The sequence below is a fragment of the Penicillium paradoxum genome (genome assembly GCF_028828445.1).
Source record: "Penicillium paradoxum strain IBT 22861 chromosome Unknown utg000007l_segment0_segment0, whole genome shotgun sequence".
Classification (NCBI taxonomy): Eukaryota; Fungi; Ascomycota; class Eurotiomycetes; order Eurotiales; family Aspergillaceae; genus Penicillium; species Penicillium paradoxum.
In genome coordinates, this window is record NW_026643185.1 from 3,771,635 (window position 1) to 3,792,699 (window position 21,065).

At 48.3% G+C, this 21,065-nt stretch overlaps 8 protein-coding genes across 8 annotated transcripts; 3 read left to right on the forward strand and 5 right to left on the reverse strand.

Moving 5' to 3' along the window:
• Nucleotides 1-1,814: 1,814 nt before the first annotated feature.
• N7457_008923 (DUF3716 domain-containing protein) lies at nt 1,815-3,101 on the forward strand (the record flags this gene model as incomplete). Its single annotated transcript, XM_057179966.1, has 4 exons — nt 1,815-1,929; nt 1,982-2,314; nt 2,370-2,591; nt 2,665-3,101. 4 exons carry the CDS (start codon nt 1,815-1,817, stop codon nt 3,099-3,101), a joined length of 1,107 nt encoding a protein of 368 aa, XP_057028352.1.
• Nucleotides 3,102-3,437: 336 nt separating this feature from the next.
• Nucleotides 3,438-5,448, reverse strand: N7457_008924 (sigma-70 region 2 family protein; the record flags this gene model as incomplete). Its single annotated transcript, XM_057179967.1, has 2 exons — nt 3,438-4,609; nt 4,680-5,448. 2 exons carry the CDS (start codon nt 5,446-5,448, stop codon nt 3,438-3,440), a joined length of 1,941 nt encoding a protein of 646 aa, XP_057028353.1.
• Nucleotides 5,449-9,909: 4,461 nt separating this feature from the next.
• On the forward strand, nt 9,910-12,512 carry N7457_008925 (putative PHD transcription factor; the record flags this gene model as incomplete). The annotated part of the gene is made up of 2 exons (XM_057179968.1): nt 9,910-11,494; nt 11,551-12,512. 2 exons carry the CDS (start codon nt 9,910-9,912, stop codon nt 12,510-12,512), a joined length of 2,547 nt encoding a protein of 848 aa, XP_057028354.1.
• Nucleotides 12,513-12,799: 287 nt separating this feature from the next.
• On the reverse strand, nt 12,800-15,242 carry N7457_008926 (F-box domain protein; the record flags this gene model as incomplete). The annotated part of the gene is made up of 3 exons (XM_057179969.1): nt 12,800-13,561; nt 13,612-13,835; nt 14,156-15,242. 3 exons carry the CDS (start codon nt 15,240-15,242, stop codon nt 12,800-12,802), a joined length of 2,073 nt encoding a protein of 690 aa, XP_057028355.1.
• An 872-nt stretch (nt 15,243-16,114) lies between these two features.
• N7457_008927 (cobalamin-independent methionine synthase II family protein) lies at nt 16,115-17,425 on the forward strand (the record flags this gene model as incomplete). The annotated part of the gene is made up of 3 exons (XM_057179970.1): nt 16,115-16,334; nt 16,382-16,798; nt 16,854-17,425. 3 exons carry the CDS (start codon nt 16,115-16,117, stop codon nt 17,423-17,425), a joined length of 1,209 nt encoding a protein of 402 aa, XP_057028356.1.
• A 306-nt stretch (nt 17,426-17,731) lies between these two features.
• Nucleotides 17,732-18,298, reverse strand: N7457_008928 (uncharacterized protein; the record flags this gene model as incomplete). Its single annotated transcript, XM_057179971.1, has 1 exon — nt 17,732-18,298. One exon carries the CDS (start codon nt 18,296-18,298, stop codon nt 17,732-17,734), a length of 567 nt encoding a protein of 188 aa, XP_057028357.1.
• Nucleotides 18,299-18,762: 464 nt separating this feature from the next.
• N7457_008929 (uncharacterized protein) lies at nt 18,763-19,038 on the reverse strand (the record flags this gene model as incomplete). Its single annotated transcript, XM_057179972.1, has 2 exons — nt 18,763-18,920; nt 18,990-19,038. 2 exons carry the CDS (start codon nt 19,036-19,038, stop codon nt 18,763-18,765), a joined length of 207 nt encoding a protein of 68 aa, XP_057028358.1.
• An 822-nt stretch (nt 19,039-19,860) lies between these two features.
• Nucleotides 19,861-20,595, reverse strand: N7457_008930 (ADP-ribosylation factor family protein; the record flags this gene model as incomplete). The annotated part of the gene is made up of 4 exons (XM_057179973.1): nt 19,861-19,902; nt 19,967-20,079; nt 20,134-20,439; nt 20,502-20,595. 4 exons carry the CDS (start codon nt 20,593-20,595, stop codon nt 19,861-19,863), a joined length of 555 nt encoding a protein of 184 aa, XP_057028359.1.
• Nucleotides 20,596-21,065: the final 470 nt, after the last annotated feature.

Here is a 21,065-nt window from a genome sequence, read left to right on the forward strand (position 1 = left end):
GAACACTGAATGCTCAAATTGAGACCTTCTAGCTATAATTGATGTATATATGAAGGGATCATTTATGAAGACTCTTCAGCAGGGTAACCTAAAAATCACCGAAGGAGCACAAAAGCTATCACTTGCTAAACTTGGTAACTACCCAACACCCGTGGACATTCCTCAGAATTTATAAATAAGATCGAGCTGAGTGCTACTCGCAAATCTTCGCTCTATAGTTAAGCACTTTGGTGGCCATTTTCACTGGTACAGTCATCATAAGTGCTTCCTCTACCATGGTGCCAAGCTATCTATCCTACAATCTCTAGGACAACATCCGTGGGCCGTGGGCCGTGGCGGTCGTATCATTCTTCACAGAGACCTTTCGACGGGGCTATACCGTCGTCGGGTCCCATTGCAAGGAAAAGATAGACTAAGCCACGCCCCTCCCAAGGGGATCATCTCATTTAGACCAGACGCCACTAGATAGACTGAACCAGGAAGAGCAGCGTGCCAAAATCGGCTGAAGATCAGGCATAATCCTGTCGAGATCACCTTGTGGTGAAATAAAGTTAATCTGCTTACTAGGATTCTTCAAATCGCCCTTCGATAGTACCGTGTGCATAGTTGCATTGAACTAAATCTTCTCAGCCTACGTGTTGATCCGTTCGTGATGCCCAACAACGCAAAGTTGACCATTGTCCACCCGTCGAATCTCACCCCGAAGAACACCATATGTCTCGTGGCTTCACCAATCTCAAATGTGATTGAAAGTTCAACACCAGCTGGGACAGGATGCAAGTTAAAAATATGAATTCTCCGTCTAGCACCAGACGTTTCCCAATGCCCTCCAGCAAAAGCTGCTCTGCTATCCGTATATGAAGGATAAAACCTCCCTTCGAAGCTCACATGTTACACTGGAATCCTAGAAGGACGTGTAACTAGTCTTGCTTAAAATATTTCGGTGCATATTGAGATTATATTGCATGTTGAATAGCGTACACGGGATGCTCTAGAGCACTATATATAAAGATGCGCTTCCACAGTCCGAAGGGCTTTGACCAATCGTCATTCTATAGAACAGGGAATGTGTTGAAAAGCGACCAAGTGAAAAATTCAATACCAATCATAAATAAAGAGGAGTGTCTTAATTACAGGTGTGGTCCCAGGAACCTGCCAGTTAGCTAGGTTAACACCCATCAATATATACCACTCCAGTTGAACTGATTCCTATGAATCAGTTTGGCTATGCCCTTTTGGCTTAATGGGTAAATGCCTGGAGTAATAGCTAGCTGGATCTCACAGGTATAGGATAGCTAGCCCCGACGGCCTACTACCCCAGCTTGATAAAGTTGATGATAGGTTGATAGCCAAGGAGATAGAAAGGGTCTTATGACCTCTTGGGGCTCCCTAAAAAGAGAGAGACAAGCAGAAAGGCTGATTCTTCTATCTCTGAGAAAACTAGGGGGCTTCATAGCCTCCAAACTAGCAAACAACTATCAAAGGGCGCAGTCTGCACAAAAGAACCTGGACAAACAGGCAATGAGAGATGTTTCAACACAACTAAACCAATTCAAATACAAACGGCATACTGTGACCAGCCTCGAGCGCAAATCCCTACGCGAGCCTGCGGCGGCGTTGATTGAGAGAGAATTGACGTGAAAATTTCAGCGTTTGACTTTCCTTTCGCATCGTGCGATACTTCAGAATACCGTACGCGGTCAAAGCTTTGCAGCTGCGTGGCTCGAGGCGTGCCAAGAGCTGCTTGACTGTTCCTCTTCGCCCTTGCACGATCTTACAAGTTTCGAGGATTCACTCTGGGGTCGGACAGCCTAATGGCCCTGGGCAACAACCGCCGTAGCGATAGTGACAGTATGGTGGTCCATTGTCACTGCCTGATGCGAGATCAGGCGGCGGCGGATGCCTTTGGCGCAAGCCAAATCAATACCGGTAAGTCATTTCCGGCCAATTGTCCGCTTACCAGCTGACAGGGTTTTGATAGGCAATGGACTTGATGCAAATGGCTTCCCTTTTCTTGGTAGACTATCGAGAAGTCGAGTCGATCTCACTTGGAGCCGTATAATGCCGTATAGCACTGTTATTGATTGGAGGCCTACCTGGGATCCCCGTGCGAACAATGCTGTTAACGTTCGTGCGATAATTGGTCAAATGATTGGCCACCAAGCCCCTATGGGCGAAGCTTGTGATTCTTGCAAGGAGATGAATGGACCCTTCGACTCCTGTCGGATTGCCTTCCTCCCCGGGGTGGGATTCCAGTCGTCTCTCGGGTGTACTTCTTGCCAGTACTCAGGGTTGGCCCGCAGATGCTCCCTTCGTCAGTGCCTCATCGGGTCTGTGTGGTCCTGGCCGTGTTGCTAATATGTGCGCAGGCCCTGACGTTTCTGTGGGTGATACCCCAAAGTGGGTTTATGATCTCGTGAAGCGGTACCAACCTGACAGCGTGCTCCTGAGGTACCCGCTGATGAGCCGACATGCGGAGACCAGTGCGAGGCGAATTTCTAAATCCATGAAAGAAGCGCCAGTAAATTCGTCCAGCAAGCAGGATGAGCCGATTCTGACGAAGCCAACTCGTGCAGCTGCTGTCAAAAACGGTGACAGGGAAAACGGGAAAGGTTGTACCCATGCAAAAATACCCAGGGCCTAAGATTCTGACTTTTCTTTCAGATAACAATAACTCGGAGATGCCAAAACAGACTATGAGGAAACGTTCAGCCTCCGACACTCACCAGACAAGCGGGAAATCCAAGAAAAAGAAGAAGCCCGTCCCTGAACCCCCCTCTGCTGTTGTTGCCGAGCCCCGTAGCGGCCCCAAGTATGATGCTATATTATACCAGACGCCCCTAGATTGGTCTATGATCGATGGCATGACCGATCGGAATTGGTGTGTTAATGTGTTCGAGCGACTTGTGGAGGTCCGTAAACGGGTTGAGTATGATTATCGGTTGCTAAGCCAGGCGATGTTGAGCAAGGGCTGGCTGACAGAGAAGGATCTTGAGAGCGGCGAAGATGAAGATGAGGAGGAGGAGGAGGAGGAGGAGGAGGAGGAGGAGGAGGAGGAGGACGAGTCCGTGGATGGTTTACTGGCTAGGATTCAGGTGTAAGAGAAGAGGCGTGCATGGGGTTCCAGTGCTGTTTGTCAGTCCATGATCATATGCCCATTTCAATTTCCATAGAACTGATAGGCATGGGAACCCCTCTTATGAATAACTCTCGACCTTATTACCATTGAATTATATATTAATTGGCACCTATGTAATAGTTGGGGGTATATAAAGGGAAACATCAACAAATATCAAGAAACGCGAACAACATAATGAATGCCAAAGCAAAGAGTACAACCCAACCCGAAGATAACAGACAACAAAGCCTTTTCCAATAGATGAAAATAAAAATATATACAAGAAAAAAGAAGAGAAACCCAAAGGGGATGTTACATATCATTTAATCAATGAGTGCATATCATGGCCAGTCAACGGAGCATCAAAAACCTCCTTTCGAAGATCCGCTTCCCAAAGAGCCGTTGATGAATCCTGGACTTGGAGAGTCAGACAGGAAAATAGAAGCTCACTGATGCGGTGCCACGAGAAGTCACTCAACCGTATCGCAACTTTCAGCATGCGGCCAACAAACCACGGGCGTGCAAAAGGCGAAGTAGCCGTCGGATAGTACTGGGAGAAGTCTGGGAGGTACTCCCCTAGAGCAGGGGGTGTGACACTGTTTGAATAGATAGGCCCGCTCTCGATAGAGCCGTCGTTGCATTCGAGTAAGATCTGAAGAATGGTTTCGACCGAGCCACTCATCTCGACTTCCGTGTCAGCCATGGCCTTTTCGAGCGTGCTGAGAAATATGGCTGTGCGGGCCGGGGTGTAACGGTAATCCCACAGCGCTGCATTGAGTACCATCAAAGTTGTAAGGCGGGCAATTGTTCGTTTCGGGTCTTCCGATGTGGTAGATCGGCCGTCTGGGGTCGAGACGAGGATCTGGCGGAGGTTGGACGTTTCTTGAACTGCCGTATGCCGGATAATATACGATGATTGGGGATGCTCGCGCTGGTACAGGGCGAGGTGTTCACAGCGACGAAGGAAGTCGAGAAATTCTTCACATTGAAGTTTAATCTCATCTAATGATGATGATATTAAGGGAGATGGTAGCATGGTTCGAGGCTCGGGACTGGTGGAGACTTCTGAGAACGCCGAGGATATGGAATATGGTGAAGATGACATTGTACGGAGGTTTTGGATGGGCTGGGGTGCTGGTAGTGGCCAAGCCTCGGATGAAATGGGAGTCGGTTGTTCGTATTCATGGAAAATGCTCGGTCTTTGTGGCTCATATCCCGAGGGGATGTAGTCTTGCCAGTTGATAAAAGTACCGATAGGTGTGTTCGCAAATGCAGAGGGACCACCTCGGGCTCGAATCATCTCGCGTGCAGCCCGCATATGCACCCGACCAATTTCCTTATGTCCTGGTCGTGAATCAATGTACTCCAAGGATGCAGCAGTCAGACAGGAAATGATTGCTACATCGGAGGTATCATGGGGATTGTTGGAGAGATGGTCTCGGAGCACTGTTCCAACATGATCTCGATTTGAAAGAGGGTTTGGGGTCTTGCCTGATTTGCAGATCCATGAGCGAGTATTAGCTGTATATATGAGAATAATGTGTTTGGAAAGCGACGGCACCTTTCATTTCCTCCGGAACAAACGCGGCAGTATACCAGTGAGGAGCTAGAGCCGAACGAGAGGAGGGTCCGTAGGAGCAACCTGGCATATCATTGAAGCAGAGATCAAACAACCCTTGACCATCTCGATCCAAATCCATAGGAATAGTGTTGAATGTGTCTGGTCGCGCAGCATCCACGATATTATTTGGTGAATGTATGGACTGATATGATGTCGTGGATGTTGGTGACCACGAGAGATTGTTAAAATCTGGATCGTGACGCTGAGAACTGGGTGAAGGTATATTGCCAAAGTTGTCAATTGGCAAGGAGGAGCCAGATTGGGTATGAGATGTTTGGAAAGATAAAATCGAGGACATATCGTCACTTTCATTCAATAGGGCATTCGATATGGTGGAAGTTTGCACCAGATCGCTCCTACGCTCCTGGTTGATGAAATCATCGGTACACGCGACGGGCTGCTTCCTGATTGATCGTCTCTCTCGAGGCTGTTTGCTATTGCTGTCGCTTTTAGATCTCGCTTGCTTCTCAGACCTCCGTTTTGCAACCCGAGTCTTTCTGGGTCGCCCGGGCTTTGTTGGTGAGTGTTCCCCCTCGCCCTCACTTTGACGAGTGCCGCTCTTCTTCTGGCGCATATACTCTTGCATGACATGGCGCTTCACTTGCGTCAAGTTGGCTCGACTGTTATCTGAAGAATCGATGAATTGCCAGCGCACGTTGTATAAATTCGGGGCATAGTTGGTATCAACATCATTAGGAGAAGTTGGCATCTTTCAAGTCGCTTGTGGAAAGGCAGGTTTGCCAAAAGGATGTTAATCAAGTGGAGAGGAAACGAAATAGTATGAAGGAAGTATGTACATCGACAATGGATAATGGACGGGTAGTTCTAACGTCGGTACCCCGTACTTTAAAGGTACTATGTGCTTAGTATAGAGGAGAGGCCTAAGCATCGAACGCCGAATGACGGCCGGGCCCTCTCTTCAACTCATGACAGGGCGCAAAACAGGTGTAACCGAATCGCGCTGAAGATAAGCAGGGGTAGACCGTAAAAGACCTAGCAACAATTTATCGCAGCACCCGCTCATCGTCTTTTGACGAACTAGGCTAGAGAGGAATGGTAGCTTTCCAGCATTCCGGTTCATACGTGTGGACCGCCTCTACAACGAGTCAGAGACCAGATAGGCGCGTAATTGAGATGCAGGTCTCATAGGATTGGGGGCCAAACACGCCGGGGATAAATAATTAACACAAGCTTGAGCTCCAGGGTTGATAAGATCACCCCTGAGTCCAGGGGCCGTGACGAAACCAACTTCCCACAGCTGCGATGTATAGTGGGCTAAGCTCGATCGATCAAGTCCACATTTTAGAGCAACTCAGGTCCCACCTCCTCGAATCATTGACGGCGTGTGTCCGGCTATGGAGCCGGTAATCCGCCCGGTGTTCAGTCCGCCATCACCGGGCGTTACAGATTGAGAGGGATCGGCGCATATTCTCTTCGATGACTATGTATAGACTTTGCCTGTTCTTCCCAATTAAGCTCTCCAAGGCTCAGGTTTCCTACAACATAGGGTCTCGGTCAAGTTCCGCTAGTGCCCGTATCTTGGCATTGCGGTAGCATAGCTTCCCTAATAGGCTTAAACAGCATTCTACGGCTTATGAGTTATTTTCTGAAGGATTTCTTTAAAATTATCATTTTGTGACCCTGTGGAGTCTGAAACAGAGATCCCTGGGGCAAAGTCTGTCAAGTCTACAACATGGGCGTTACGAAGGATTCCGTCCAAAGTTCAACGCTCCAACCTATTCATCCAGAGTGCTACTTTGTTGATCCTCTTACTTATTCTGTCTGAATAAATCGCGCTTATATCTCTAATGATGTACGGAGTAAAAGCATAAGGGACGCCAAAAAGACTATTAATCCGTTTCCGATTGTGCTTCGCACTTCACTCCATACTCCATACAAACTAGGTACCTAGTACCATGGCAACCCATGAGGTGCACGAGAAGCGATTCCTATTATTTACCAATCTGGGATCCAGTTCATGAATCTCATTTCCCATTCATGAGACTAACCCCAGTTCTCCGCCCCCACTCCACTTTTCCTTCATGACATGCCATATTAGGATTGTTCTTGGCCGATCCACGGCATTTATTTCCCATCATCCGGAATATCCGTTCCTTCAAACGCATTTCGCCCCACTAATCGTACCATACAGAATACATCTGCCGATCCCGTGGGTTCATGAAAGGCAATCGGCAGACCATTGACCGTGAGGTACGTTTTCTAGGCTCTGTGTATGCCCACAAGAGCGCTTAGTGGCTTCGAAAACACTATACTGGTCAATGCAGGCTTTGCCTAGGCGAATCTGTTGAAGCCACCAATCTGTGAGATTTTCTGCGTAATTGAGAATTGCACCCACCTTTTTTCGAGGGATATCCTTAACGGGTAATGAAAGACAATTCAGCCCTAAGCTATGCATCGAACTATCGCCAATAACAACATTGCCAGTCTGGATTTTGCAAAGCACAAGGTTCATTATCTCTTCGTCGCTTTGGCCCTCACACAACATATCTTCGGGCAAAAGCACAGTCACCCAGCAATAGTCTGGCATGTCGTCGTGGGGATCTGCAATATTTCCCCTCCCATTCATGAACATACTTGCTTGGAGTTTCAATTTAGATGGCATGGTGCTAGTGGATCGAACGGTTTGAACACGGGACTTAGATTCATCCATAAGGAGGTGCAGTCCTGGGGAGCGAGTTCTCATTGGTTTCTTTTATTTTGGTCTGGCTCAGGTTGTAAAGATGCTTTCTGTGAACGCTAGGGAAAAGCAAAGATACTTATTACCCTTAGCACTGACAAAGCGCACATTCTAGAGACTGGCTACAATGGTTTTCTCTACACTCCAACAAAGTAAATTGAGTCACTTTGTAGATGCTTAAAGTGTTTGATTCCTTGACAAAGGTTTTGTTCTTTGTTGCCTTTGTCCAGGTAGAATGGCCAACGACCAGTAAGTATCCACAGGGCCTTAGGGCTGGGACTTCCAAGGCTTGATCTCTCCTTTTCTTTGAGATTTCGTCATATACACAAAGAACAGTATTTTTATCCAATTCCCACACTAATACCTCTCATTGATTCATCTCGCATCCTTGCAAGCGTTGCTACCAAAGCCATTGTGGCTGATAAACACAATCTCACGATTCCCCTGAGGTTTCAAGTCCTACCTTCTGGCAAACAGGAAACCTTAAATATATTTTGAAACAAGATAACCCGGGATACAACTAAATTCCGTATCCCATCAGCAGGATATTCCCCGCTGATCTCCCCTAATGAATGAAATCTTAATGTGATGGAGTTGATGTGGCTGCAGATCAGGAGCACCCGGCCCGGTGGCGCTGAAACCAACACACTCTGGCGCTTTCCAAGGAAAACAAAGAGAGCCAAAAGGATGTTACAATGGGATATGGTGTCTGCATGTGCCCTTTCTCCTTCTGGGCACGATCATCATTGTGGGCGTGCAGGGTATAGTGTGCTGCATGTGGTAGTGGAGCTTCAGGAACGCCCAGAAAAGCACAGAAGCAGCCCATGATCTACGGCTCGGCTATCTTGACCTATCTGTACCCCGCCATACGGAGTACATTGGATCGAATTCCCCGTGTATGCGGCCTAGGAACAACGTGTTCTGGACTAAACTAGCTTCAAATTTCTGTGTGAGAGACAGAGGTTGACGATGAGAGGAGACATCCGCCACAAAGGCTTCATTCCACAACATTGCAAATTGTTCGAGATGTGGCACAGCTAGGTACCCTGTAAGCATGTCATAGAACAGAGACGTGAAAGGAGGTTGTTTGAAGCCAAATTGCGTCGAAGCATTGGCCAAGACCATCTCTTTGGCGTAAAGACTCCGTATAGGCACACAATTGGGAGAGCTTGGGTTTGGCGGCTAACCTGATTAGGGCTGTCTCATACAGGTCCACATTGGAAGGTCATTCTTCTAGTGTCCTGATATCCCTCATATGACTCTTGATCAGATTTATAATATCGACCTGTAATCTTACATTAGCTCGTAGAGACATGTTGTATGGATGGAGAACGTGTGAAGTAGGCGATGTTTTAAATAGGTATTTGAAGCCTGCAGGACTAGTCGGCCCCTGGAAATCACCTCCCCACATGTTTTGACCATGTTCTCAGATCTCTTTGTGAAGGATTTCCATCATTGGGAGGCATGCCCTTCTTTATGGACATACCTCACCCAATCAAGAGTCCCGGGAAAGTGATTGCAGTCGTACTCTTTGGGTCAAATTGCTGCAGAACGTTGTACAGTTGGATGTCAGCATCAGTGTCCGTGGACTGCTTTTCAATTGAGAGCTTTTGGTCCGCTCTTTTTATAACTCGGAAGCAAATTCCCAAAGATGCACACCTACAGAGTATAAGATCTGAAACACACTCTCATTTGATAAACCCTATCGTGCACCATCATCCGTTCAAGTCTGCCGCATTGGCCGTCGTAACCTGACAACAATCCGTGTCTTTTCTCCAGCAATGTCAGCGAAAACTGAGATTGACTGGGCCTGCATTTTCAAGCACTCTAGTTAGTGGGCGAGGTTCTCTTTGACATTGATGCACCTTCCAAGGACATGTTAATCATGCATTCCTAATGTAGTAAGAGTGAGGGAGTCGCTGTCGCGTGCACCGAGATTCTCACCGCCTTCGGGGTCAGTCCGCAACTCCGATAATGTTCAGTCCCAGACAGGCACCTGGACACCGAATCACGCTGAAAGCAGAGGATCTGCATGTTCAAGAGGAGATTTGACATTGTTTTCTCCTCATATCCATCAACTGAGAATCATCAGCGAGAACCTCGAAGAAGACCCCCAACTCTTTGATCGAGCGGTGGGATCGCGCCAGTCCGCAACCCTGTGAGAATTCAACAGTCAACACAAGACCACCCAGAGCACCTTCCCAATCGTGGACTTGAGACTGCGCATTTTGAAAATCTCTGGTATCCCCACCTGAAGAACCCCACACCCTCGATGCAATCCACATGATGTCTCCCGCAGTCTCGGTGGAACTCGTATCGATTTAGTTTTGCCCGCGCGATCTTCGCTCGTATATTTCAACGTCGCAGGTGCCAACGCAAGCTTTCTCCCTCGCAAATACAGACGGGCAACTAGGGCGAAATCTATTGATTTGAACTGCGCACTTAATACCTTCCCCTCCACTTGCGACAGCCATGGCGGAGATGGAGGCAGCCGGCGCAAATGATGTGAATGGCTCCGCGGCCACGAAATCCACAACCAATCCCTACGAAACCAACCCTGATCACATCCCCAGCGATGACCCGTTTGTTTCTCAGAGCGCGCAGTATGGCCGGTACACACCGCGCGCTGACGACTTCACCCCTCGTTTCATGCACTGGTATCAACCTGACCCGGCCGTGCACAATTACTGGGAGAAGGTCGCGCAACAATATTGTACCCCGGAATACTCCCTCAACATCTCTGGGCCGAGGGAGGCATTCGCAGTTGGAAGCATAATCATTCGGGTTGACCGCGAATTGGCTGACGGGACTATGGCGGAAAGATACTCTTCTACAAATGCGAATGAACTTTTAGCCGCGCAGAAGGCTGAGAATCCGCTGAGAGAGATTGGAGTCACAGTGCCGGTGATATACTTTTGTGGGACAATTGAAGGGAGAAATGTCACAATCGAGTCTCGCATTGCGGGCGTCTCGCTGGAAGTTGCCTGGAGGTATCTCGATGCGGATCAAATTGAGGTTTTAAAGAATCAATGTCGCCAGGTCCTACAACGTATTGGAACAACCGATTCCCCCGCGCAAGAACCCTCCTACGTCCACCGTGAACTCAACTCCCATACTCCGCCCTTTGTCGAGCCCCGCGAACGAGATATCCTATTCACAGACAAAGCAAAGGAGGAACATCTATTCTTGACACACAACGATTTGATCCCGACCAATATTATACTTCACGATAATCGGGTGGTGGGAATTGGTGGGTGGCGACAATGCGGATACTTTGGCCCCATCAGAGCCAAGAAGGTGCATCGACTCTTCAGGAATCTTGGACCTACGCCTCAGAATGGCCTGACTAGTTCCGAGAAGAGTCTGTCGTGGGCGGACCTCTACGATGGTGTTTATGACCCCAATAAAGGCCCACCGTTGACTCCCAATCGAGATACGCCCCTGCCATCTGTGAAAATCGAACCGAGCTCTTGCCTTGAAAAATTCGCGATCAGTGATGATCTGGAGACGAGTTCAGTCGGCCTTGATGGTACGGGTGATTATGCGACATCGAAGACACTTGTCAACCTCAAGCACGGGTTGACATCAAGAGCATCATCGTCGGACCGATCATCCCCAGCAAATTCCGTCAAGCTCCCAAGCAAAAAGCCTACAGCCAGTTCTGCCAAAAAGGGTACTGCGAAGAAGCCTGCCGCCAAAAAGCGCAAGGGGAACGACCCAGATGTAGACAGCGTTGGTGGGGGCCGTTCGAACACGCCTGTCTCCCGGGCCAGCAAAACGCCCGGCAAGAAGCAAAGTTCTGTCTCGATAGCAGGATCCCCAGCGCCCGAAGAGAAGAAAAAACCACAGAAGAAAAAGAAGAGAGGGCCAAGAGCACCTGCCGCTCAAGAAGGCGATGACTCTGACAGCTTTGATGAAAACGCAATCTTCTGTATCTGCCGACGGCCTGATAACCATACTTGGATGATCGGATGTGACGCCGACTGTGATGACTGGTACCATGGGAAATGCGTCAATATCGATTCTCGGGATGCAGATCTGATCGATCGGTATATTTGTGAGTGTTAACGAGATATGGTTCTATTCTATCCAAATCTAACCTTGAGATACCAGGCCCGAACTGCGCAAGTGAAGGCAAAGGATGCACAACATGGAAACCTATGTGCCGGCTTCTCGAATGCCGTAAACCGGCACGCGTTAAGACGAAACCCCAAAGCAAATATTGCTGCGATGACCATGGCCGTGAATTCATGCGTCAACAGACCCAGCAACTTAAAAAGCGCGCTGGTCAGGCGAATGGTCTTTTCGAAGACCTAGGTAGCATGGGTGGCATCCTGACGGCTGGAGACCTGAAAGCTGCCATTATGGGTGTGGCATCAACACAGGAATTCCGAAAGCTTGGAGATCGCATTATTTCCCCGCCACCGCAAGCAGATGAGAAAGAAACCGCGACAGAAACCCAAGCCGAATCCAAACCGCAGAGTGGCAGGTGGTTAGGAGTCGATGTTCATGACAAGAGCATGGAATATTCACCTGATGAGATAGCGAAGATCGAAAAGCTGCGCGGTCAGCGAGACGAACTCCTCCACCGCAAAGAGATGCTTGCCGCACGCACGACATTCGTCTCACTTCTCAAGCCACGCGCCAAAGGCATAGTGGAGAAATTAAAGCAGCACGAGCCCAAGGGTGGATGGAAAGATATCTGTGGCTTCGACTCGCGGCTCTCGTGGTCTGACGAGGAATTCGACGAATGGCGACTTTCCGAGGCTGGAAAGAAAGCCCTCGCGGAGGGAACAGCCGAAGCGTTAGCTATGGGCTCTTCACCCTCTACCGATGCAGACGGAGACACAGCTATGAACGGCGATAGCGATGACGATATTGCGTTCTGGACGCGTGGCGTGTGCACTAAAAAGCGATGCGAGCGACACAAACAATGGGTCAAAGTGCAGCAGCAAGATATTCTCTTTGAGGAGGAAACCGCGGAGCAGGACCTCTCCAAGTGTGAGGAGGAGGCTCGCTCGGTGGTGGAGCGGGGTGTGATGAGGCGATGGGCTGAGAAGGATAGCCAGGCCTAAAATGCCAAATGGTAAGAAATCCTTCCATGACCAGCTGGATTCCACAAATGAAAAGCTTGATACCCCCTTTTGTTGCAGAAAGGCAAAAAAAAAGTCTCATGAACTGGAGTTGGTATTTGCAAATTTTAAGGATGGTAGTGGCCCAGTCATCTGGGCCAATTGCATACAAACCGGCGCTTTGCGAGAGGTGGTCTGTCATGTTTGAGAACCTCTGTAATAGTATGGATAATTGCATCAAGATCGATCAGGGTCATCTTTATCAACGATATCATGGCACATGGTATCATTCATTGCTCATTCCAAATTCCCCATTTTCCTAAACCAGTACCGACTCGGTCTTTGATAACTTCGACTATCTCAGCCCCTCTTAAATCAGAAAGCAGCAGATGAGTATCGATGCCTTGGTCCAACGCCTTCATCAGCAAGGTAGGGAACAAAGAGGGAATATCCGGATGGAAGATGGAGTGAATCCCATCTTCCAGAGGTTGTCTCGCAGCACTATCTCCTGGAGTAGTGTTTCTGCCATACTTTTGATTATTGCTCCATTCCGAATTCACGGTACCAACTCCATTGGTATTGACCAGGATGACGGAGAGATGAGAGGCATACAGACGAGATAACCGAGTCAAGGTACGCAGTGTAGATGTCAAAACAGCTGCACCTCTAGCCGGATTGGACGCCCGAATTACCTGTTCGGTCAGGTTATCCAGGCCCACAACGATGAGGACAATGGGATGATCGGTGGGACTTGACTCGGTTGAATCTCTCTGTCCTCGCTTTTCTTGGATCTCGTGCAGCACATCTGAGACCTTCCCAATGGCATGTGCGGCATTTGGAAAATTCTGCACGGGAAGTAATTGTACAGAATCCAGTTTTCGGATTGCATCTTCCCTGGAGAGGCCGGGTTTGTCTTCAGAGGAAAACTCCAGGTCATTCAGTAAAGTCCTTGGTGCAAAGGCTTCGAAACTTGCTGGGTGGATGATGAATGTGCTCGGTTCAGAGGATGGCTGGATTCTCCGAAGGTGGTCAGTGAGAATGTATCGAGGAATCTATGGATGTATTAGTCTCGTTGAGAGTGTAGAAGGATAGTCATTAACACCTGTCCGATATACTCATTGCTTTCCTTGCTTCTCGATCGCAGTCTAGAGAATCCGAGCACAGTTCCACACCGGAAGATTCCCTTGTTTGAGGATCGGATGCCTTTCTTCCAATCATGTTCGAGGCTCCAGTCGGTTCTCGAGGTTGTCTCGTTTAGAGGCGCTGCTTTTCCTGTTGGTTCTGATTGTGGGAGGAGGGAATCAGCAAGGACGGGAAATGCAGGTTCTGCGGAGTAAATATTTGAATTTCTAGCCATTGCTGTCGAGAAATCCCCGTCACGTCCGCATGAGTCCGATATCAAGACAAGAAGCAGCGTTGTAAAAGTAACTGGGCATCCCGAAAGTGGATAAGCCCGATTAGGCCTAGCCCCTACCCCACAGAGGTTCTCCAGTTGCTTGGCTTCATCTTTACTACATGTGCTTCGTATTCAATGTTCATTCACTAAATCGGTAGAATCAATTTAAAATACCATCACTGCAATTTATCTAATGTGTAAACAAACTATGTGCGTCGTGAAATCATAATATGGGCGAACCATCTCTAACTGCGCTTCCACGCTCCGCGTCCATCATGTACCCAGCCTACATTGTCAATGACATCGCCCAAGATTGACAACAGGTCTTGTCGCATAGCTTCGACATGCATATCGCCGCACCTGAATTCCTTCAATGACGACATGTTGTTCACGGTATACCCAATCAAAGAGTATGAGGTCGTAAGCTCCATCCACGGGTCGTTAGGGTCCATAGACCCTCGTTGCTCGAGTTCGGTAACATGATTATCCTGCATTGGTGCCAGCTGTACATCAAGACGACGCAACTGGCCCATTTTTAAGATGGCATCAAGCACAACTTGCGCGTGATTGAAAAAGGGAAACACGGCCGTGTAAGAAAAATATGTAAGGCCGTGTAAGGTAAGCGGTAGGTTGAATGGATGGTGAAATGTTTTGGTGGGTCTACGAGTCGCAAATATACCCCATTCCGCAAGGACAGACGGAACATGCGTGAGGAAGTACTCGTAGTGGTTGTATGCTTTCAGAGAAGACGATTCGTTGAACTTCATCGTTGTCCATGGGCGTGATGTGAGAAGATTTGTGCAAGTGTCCAGGTCAGGTAGCTGGGACGGTTCCTGAGGCGCGGGCTCTCGTTCCAAAACCAAAATTTGAAGGGGTATGTTGAATGCCCAGCTATGAGCATCATTGATTGGGGTGGCGAGGGTGTCGCCGATGAAGAGTGGCGGCGCGATGACCATCACATGGCGAGGATTGAGATAGCGGAGCACTTGACGCCACCAGGATGGGTCAGCCTTGTGACCTGAGCTTTCATCCGCAGTTGCTACGATAGAAGTAACATATTGACAGAGATCCGACTTGATCATGAAGGAATGGAAGTCGGATTCATCATGGAGATCCAAACGGACATGAGCGAACAGTTGGGGTCGCACGAAATGAAGTAGACGCCATGAGCATTGTGCGAGATGCTTGAGATCTTTCGTTGAAGACTGGGTTGGTTGTAAACTAGGCACATGATGTATCTGTCCGAACGATGGTGGATCCGTGAGTAAGTGGGAGATGATGTCGTCTAGAAGCTCGTTGGGGAGCAGCTCCAAGGGCGAAGCAGATACTGAGGACATGGTAGACATGGCACACTGGTCATGCCGAGGGCACATCCCCCATAGCTTTGATATTCGGATGCCTGAGACTGCCAATATGACAGCATAAAATGTATAGTACAGACCAATAGGTAGTGGTAGACCGTCGGCTGAGGGGATGGTGGTGAAGTGCCGGGCTTCCCCACTCGCATCGCAGGGGCAGGTCCCGTCCCCTCCACTGACGTCTTTGTCATCTGTGACTCAGCGAGTGCTTCAACCTTGGAACCCAGAAGATACAGTGTAAACGTATACTCGTTCCTTACGATTTGATTAGACGAAAAGAACAAAAAGAACCAGAACACTTTGTAAGCTATGTATACGTTGTATGTATAGAGGGTAGGAAATTGCATGAGCTGTATACTCGAAGGATGGGACTGTCATATGGCCCGTGCACTATACATCAAATCGGAGGCCCTTTGAGATTCCACATTCGATCAAGTTTTGACCTCGAATCCATGTGTGAAGCTGTTCTTTGGGAAGTGTATCCTCCAATGGCTCACATGGGCTCGATTGGCAGCCTAAAACGCCAAAGGAATGGGCAGATCGGCATCTAAGCTACAACTGGGATCAATCTCATAGGGGAAGTGGTCCGCCAGATTGTGGAGGGCCTCACCTCCTTACTGTGGGCCAATGCCTGTCGCAGCTTGGAAAGATCGCCTCGAATAACATGGTAATGATAATGCTATTAGTGCCCCTCTTTTAACTTGTCCGGTCTCCCCAGGTTTCTCTCTCCTCGTCCTCCTTCAGACACACCTTCTTCTTGTCTACCCTTGGAGATCTATACAATAAAATTGCGCCTTCGAAGAGACAACGCTCCCAAATTCCGAGGATCAACCATATACCTTGCATTCATAATGGCTCCTCAGCTCCATCAGCGTCCACCTTTCCGCGCGGAGCACTTGGGATCCCTTCTACGCTCAGATCAGCTTCTAGAGACCAAGATAGCCTTTGAAGCCGGGAATATCCCCGCATCTGAACTGACCGAGGCTGAAGACAAGGAGATCAAGGCTATCGTCGAGACTCAGCGGAAGCTAGGCTACGCAGCATTGTCTGACGGCGAGTACCGTCGACACAGTAAGTAATACGACGATCCATCAAGCAAGCCGCGTTAACATAACTAGTGTTTTGGGGTACTTTTTCCCCAGGTTTGGATGGCTTCGAAGGGGTCAACGATATCGACGTTGATGACTTCCGTCCCTATGCCCCTGATATTGCCGCATTCCTGGAGGCTGGCCACAAGCCTGGCGAGAGTGTTATCTGTACTGGCAAGATCAAGCACGTCGGCAGTACCTATGTCGACCAGTTCAAATACCTCGCCAGTCAAGTACCTACCCTCGAAGTCAGAAATCTCAAAATCACACTCGCTGCACCTAACTGGTATCATCTGCGCTATCGCGAGGGCAAGGCGTATCCCAAATCCGTGTATACCAATGATGATGATTACTTCGGTGACATCGCCAAGGCTTACCAGGTCGAGCTGCAAATTCTATATGATGCCGGTTGTCGTAACGTCCAATTCGATGACCCCAATCTGGCTTGTAAGAAAATTCTCATCCAACTGAGCTCCCCCGAATTGGCTAACTTCTGACTCAGATTTCTGTTCCAAGAAGTTCCTTATTGGTTTTAAGGAAGATCCTCTGAACGTGTACTCCGCCGATAGCATGTTCGAGAAGTATATCAAGCAGTACAACGACTGCTTCGCCAACCTACCAGCGGATATGCACGTAGGTGTCCACCTATGTCGCGGGAATTTTGTTGGCAGCCGCCACTTCTCCGAGGGCGGCTACGACCGTATTGCCATCAAGCTTTTCCAAGAGCTCAATTTCCATACTTACTACCTCGAGTACGACACTCCGCGGGCTGGTGGCTTTGAGCCCCTCAAGTTCCTGCCCACTCATAAGAACGTCATCCTGGGTGTTGTCACGAGCAAGTTCGCTAGGCTAGAGGACAAAGAGGAGATGAAGAAGCGTATCGTTGATGCTGCTAAGTTCATTGCCGAGGGTAGTAACATCTCCCTAGACGCCGCGCTTAACCGGGTCGGCGTTAGCCCGCAGTGTGGGTTCGCTTCTCACCGTGAGGGTAACGCTATTGATTGGGACGGTATGATCAATAAGCTGAAGTTGGTTCGTGAGATTGCCAATGATATCTGGCCCAACCAGTCTTAAATCGATGGTTCAGCAATTTTGATTAATGTTTATGTTATGATGTCCTATTTTCTTGCTTTTCTGTCCAATGACATATCTTGAGACTTCAGGCTTTCAAGACTCGATTGGACGGAAAATCCTACACTACTCTTCAGACCTCCCCTCTTAGGCTCTTGATCCAGGCAGTCATTAAACTATGGGTGATAGAGTCTACTTCTACCAGATTAGCCAAGTAGAAGTCGACCAACGAATCAATAACCTATAATGCTCTCTGGTGTCTTACATACAGCAGGTCTAGCATGGTTTCCGGTGTTTTCAGCGCCTCCTCTAAACTTCCTCCAACAAAGACCTGACCAGTTCAAGCTTTTGGGGCATAACAACCTTCTTCTTAACCAGTCTAGCAATCACACGCACTGCCCACCCTTGACAATTCTCCTTGACAGCCGCCCTATTCTCAGCTCGAGGAGGCGGTTCTTCCTCCGCAGCCTGTCTCACTAGTTCCGCCACCCTGGCTTGTCCATCGGTCACAACTGCCAAAGTATACACACTAGCAGTAACGCCAATCTCGGCAACATTAACCTTTTCAGCCGAAGGCTGATATCTCATATGTGTTGCATCTCCCACGACTTTGTAGACATAACCGAAGTCAGGCTCGTTTTCGTCGGCGAGGAAAATTGCCCAGTGGTTAGGCTCTGCGGGTCTTGCTTCCCACTGGACGAGATAGAGATACAGATGTGGGTTTTCGACAGGGGGCTTCAAGTCGTCGGGATTGGATTTGTCCTCGATCCATTCTTGTGAACCTTTCTTTCTGAAGAATGTACGGCCGTCGACCTCGCAGACTTCTCTGAATCCCCGTGTTATGACCTTAGTCCCCGCGGGTGGAAATTCACTCATCCTCTGCAAAGTGGAGAATGAGTACAGTGAGCGTGGACGGCATAGAATCAGCTGAGAGAACTTTGGACGCACTTGATTTTCATTTGCTGCAGAACACAGATCTTTGGAATACTATTTATTCCCAATGACGAAGGAATATACCAACCAAATACGTCAGAACATGCTAGGGCGGTTACAAGCCTATATATTGTTTCGTCCAAAATAGCTGTTTATCGCATTTTTACGTCATTCAAGAGCACCGCCACAAATACCAAAATGACCGAATCGCTAAGATCCTTTTGAAGGCAAGAATTCAAAGGCATTATATTCCAACCTCGTGCAGGGGGCCAGTATACTGCCGGAACACTGGTGGCCAGCTATATATCTTCTCATTTACGCTACTCAACCCATATAGACCAAGCAATTCAAGTTAATTTATGTATGCTAAGTCAATATACATGTCCCACATATCGAAAGACCACGCATTACTCCGCCGGTCCCTCAATATTGCTCTCCTTGATGTTGGAGCTCTTGTGGGTGTGCATGTTCTCGATTTTATACCGCGGCTCATTATCTGCCGCGCTGCGGCCCGGCAAAGTATCACGGACGACACCAACACTAGTATTGGTTTTCGAGGTTGGACCTGCCATAGTCTGTCAGATGATTCATATCTTGAGATATATAGACATTATTGGAAAAAGGCATATCTTACCTCCAACTGGTTTGTAGTTGACCTTGTCTCCTTCTTTGTAGTGAGGCATAGTTGCTGTGAGGAGCAATGGAGAAGGTGATGGTAGATATGAGACTTTTGTAGTGGTGAGGCCTGAGAGATCTCTTGCAATATATAGACTAGTGTAGACAAGAAATGTAGGATAATGTTTTGTCTCTTTTGTACAGGAAGAGTCCTTTTCTGAAAAAACCAGAAGTCTTGAACATATCAATCTTATGCTATGATTCTATTTATATATGTCTGTGATAAGCCCTTGGCCAAGGAAGCGAGTTCCGCTATCGTCATTTTGAGGTCGCAAAGGCAAAGAGCCGACTGGGTTGGAATCGATCCACAGCTTTCGAAACATCTGGGCCCTGCGTGGAGACACGGATGTCGGCTCCGTGGATACGTTCGAGATTCAAATCTGAGATCACGGATAGTTTAATCAGAAGTATGTCATTTGGTTCTATTTTCTAGGTATCTATACGGAGTACCGATGCCAGGATATGTCAACCCTGTCGACGCCATAGCCAAACATGTGCACAGTGAAACACGCTCACAATCAAATGGGGGATGAACAACGATAACATTGGGCAAAGAACATAATGAGATTAAAGTATTAAATTGGACCCAACAAGCCCATATAAGAACAGAGGGGGATATCATAGAAGTGAAGATAAACAACGAATAAAGCAATGACATACAAAGGCCACAAACAATAGAAAAGACCAAGAAAACAAAAGCCCAAATGCTGCGTCGTCTTGTCATCAAAACACGGACATGAAGAGAAAAGAGAAAACACTGGTCAGATAATGCGAGATGTTGTACAACGAGGCGACCCGAGGAGCGCCTCTCGAAATCACACCAGTGTATCTTATTTCTGGGCGGGGGTCTTGACATTGTTTGAGAGCCAGGCCTAGCAAGAGAGGACATGGTTAGATTGAGATATCAAAAAGCATAAGGCCAGGGACACAACTTACCAGGCCCTCGAAGATACCTGTGCCGTCGGTAGCAACACTAGGTGCCACGTACCACAGCTTATCCTTGAGCTTAGTCAATTGTAGTTGCTGAGTAACTTCCTCCGGGCTCAGATCTAGAAGTGGAGTCAGTAAACAGATCATCAAATTGAGGAACAGGAGAGACGCACGGCCAGGGATATCTTGCTTGTTGGCGAACACGAGGAGCAGAGCATCCTTCATTTCACGATCGTTGATAATCTTATGCAGTTCCGAGCGAGCTTCCTCCACACGAGCTGTGTCGCTGGAGTCGACCACGAAGATCAATCCCTGTGTACCAGAGTAATAGTGTCTCCAAAGAGGTCGGATCTTGTCCTGACCACCGACATCCCAGACATTGAACTTGACGTTCTTGTAGGTCACACTTTCGACGTTGAATCCGACGGTGGGGATGGTAGTCACGTCCTGGTTGCTAAGTTTAAGTTTGTAGAGAATAGCTGGAAGAAGCGTTAGGCCACCTTGATCGAGATCTCATTTAAAGCGAACATAGGTGTCATACTTGTTTTTCCAGCAGCATCTAAACCCAACATAAGGATGCGCATTTCCTTGGTACCGAAAATCTTCCCCATCATCTTGGATACTTGTGCACCCATCTTTGCGGGATTTGACGCGGTGTCGCGGTCAGGAGCTCTCTGGCGGAGTATCAACAATTGCAACCCACGTTTAAATTGCGGGTAAATGAGAACAGAAGACCAAAGCTTCCGGTAGTTGGGGTCAAGGACAGTGACAGTCCTTCCAAGAAAGAGAAAGAGGAGAAAGAGAAAGGTGTGCGTGAAGACCTATCTAATTTCCCTGAGGCGGGGGAACCTGGAAAAGGGGCTTGGGCTGGGCTTACTCATCAGTCTCCACGAGGTACAGGCACTCTCTTCCTCGTGTTAGGGGGGTGATCCACCGTTTCCCGTTTCCCTTACCATCATGTTTGAGGTTGATTATGATTGTTTGATGGAGGCTGGCTGAGAGATTCATTCGGTGTCTATACAACAATCCCCCCATAACCGTGGTTGGGTGCCTTGCTACGTCATTCCCAAGATGAAGTCACACATGCGATACTATACAACCTCTA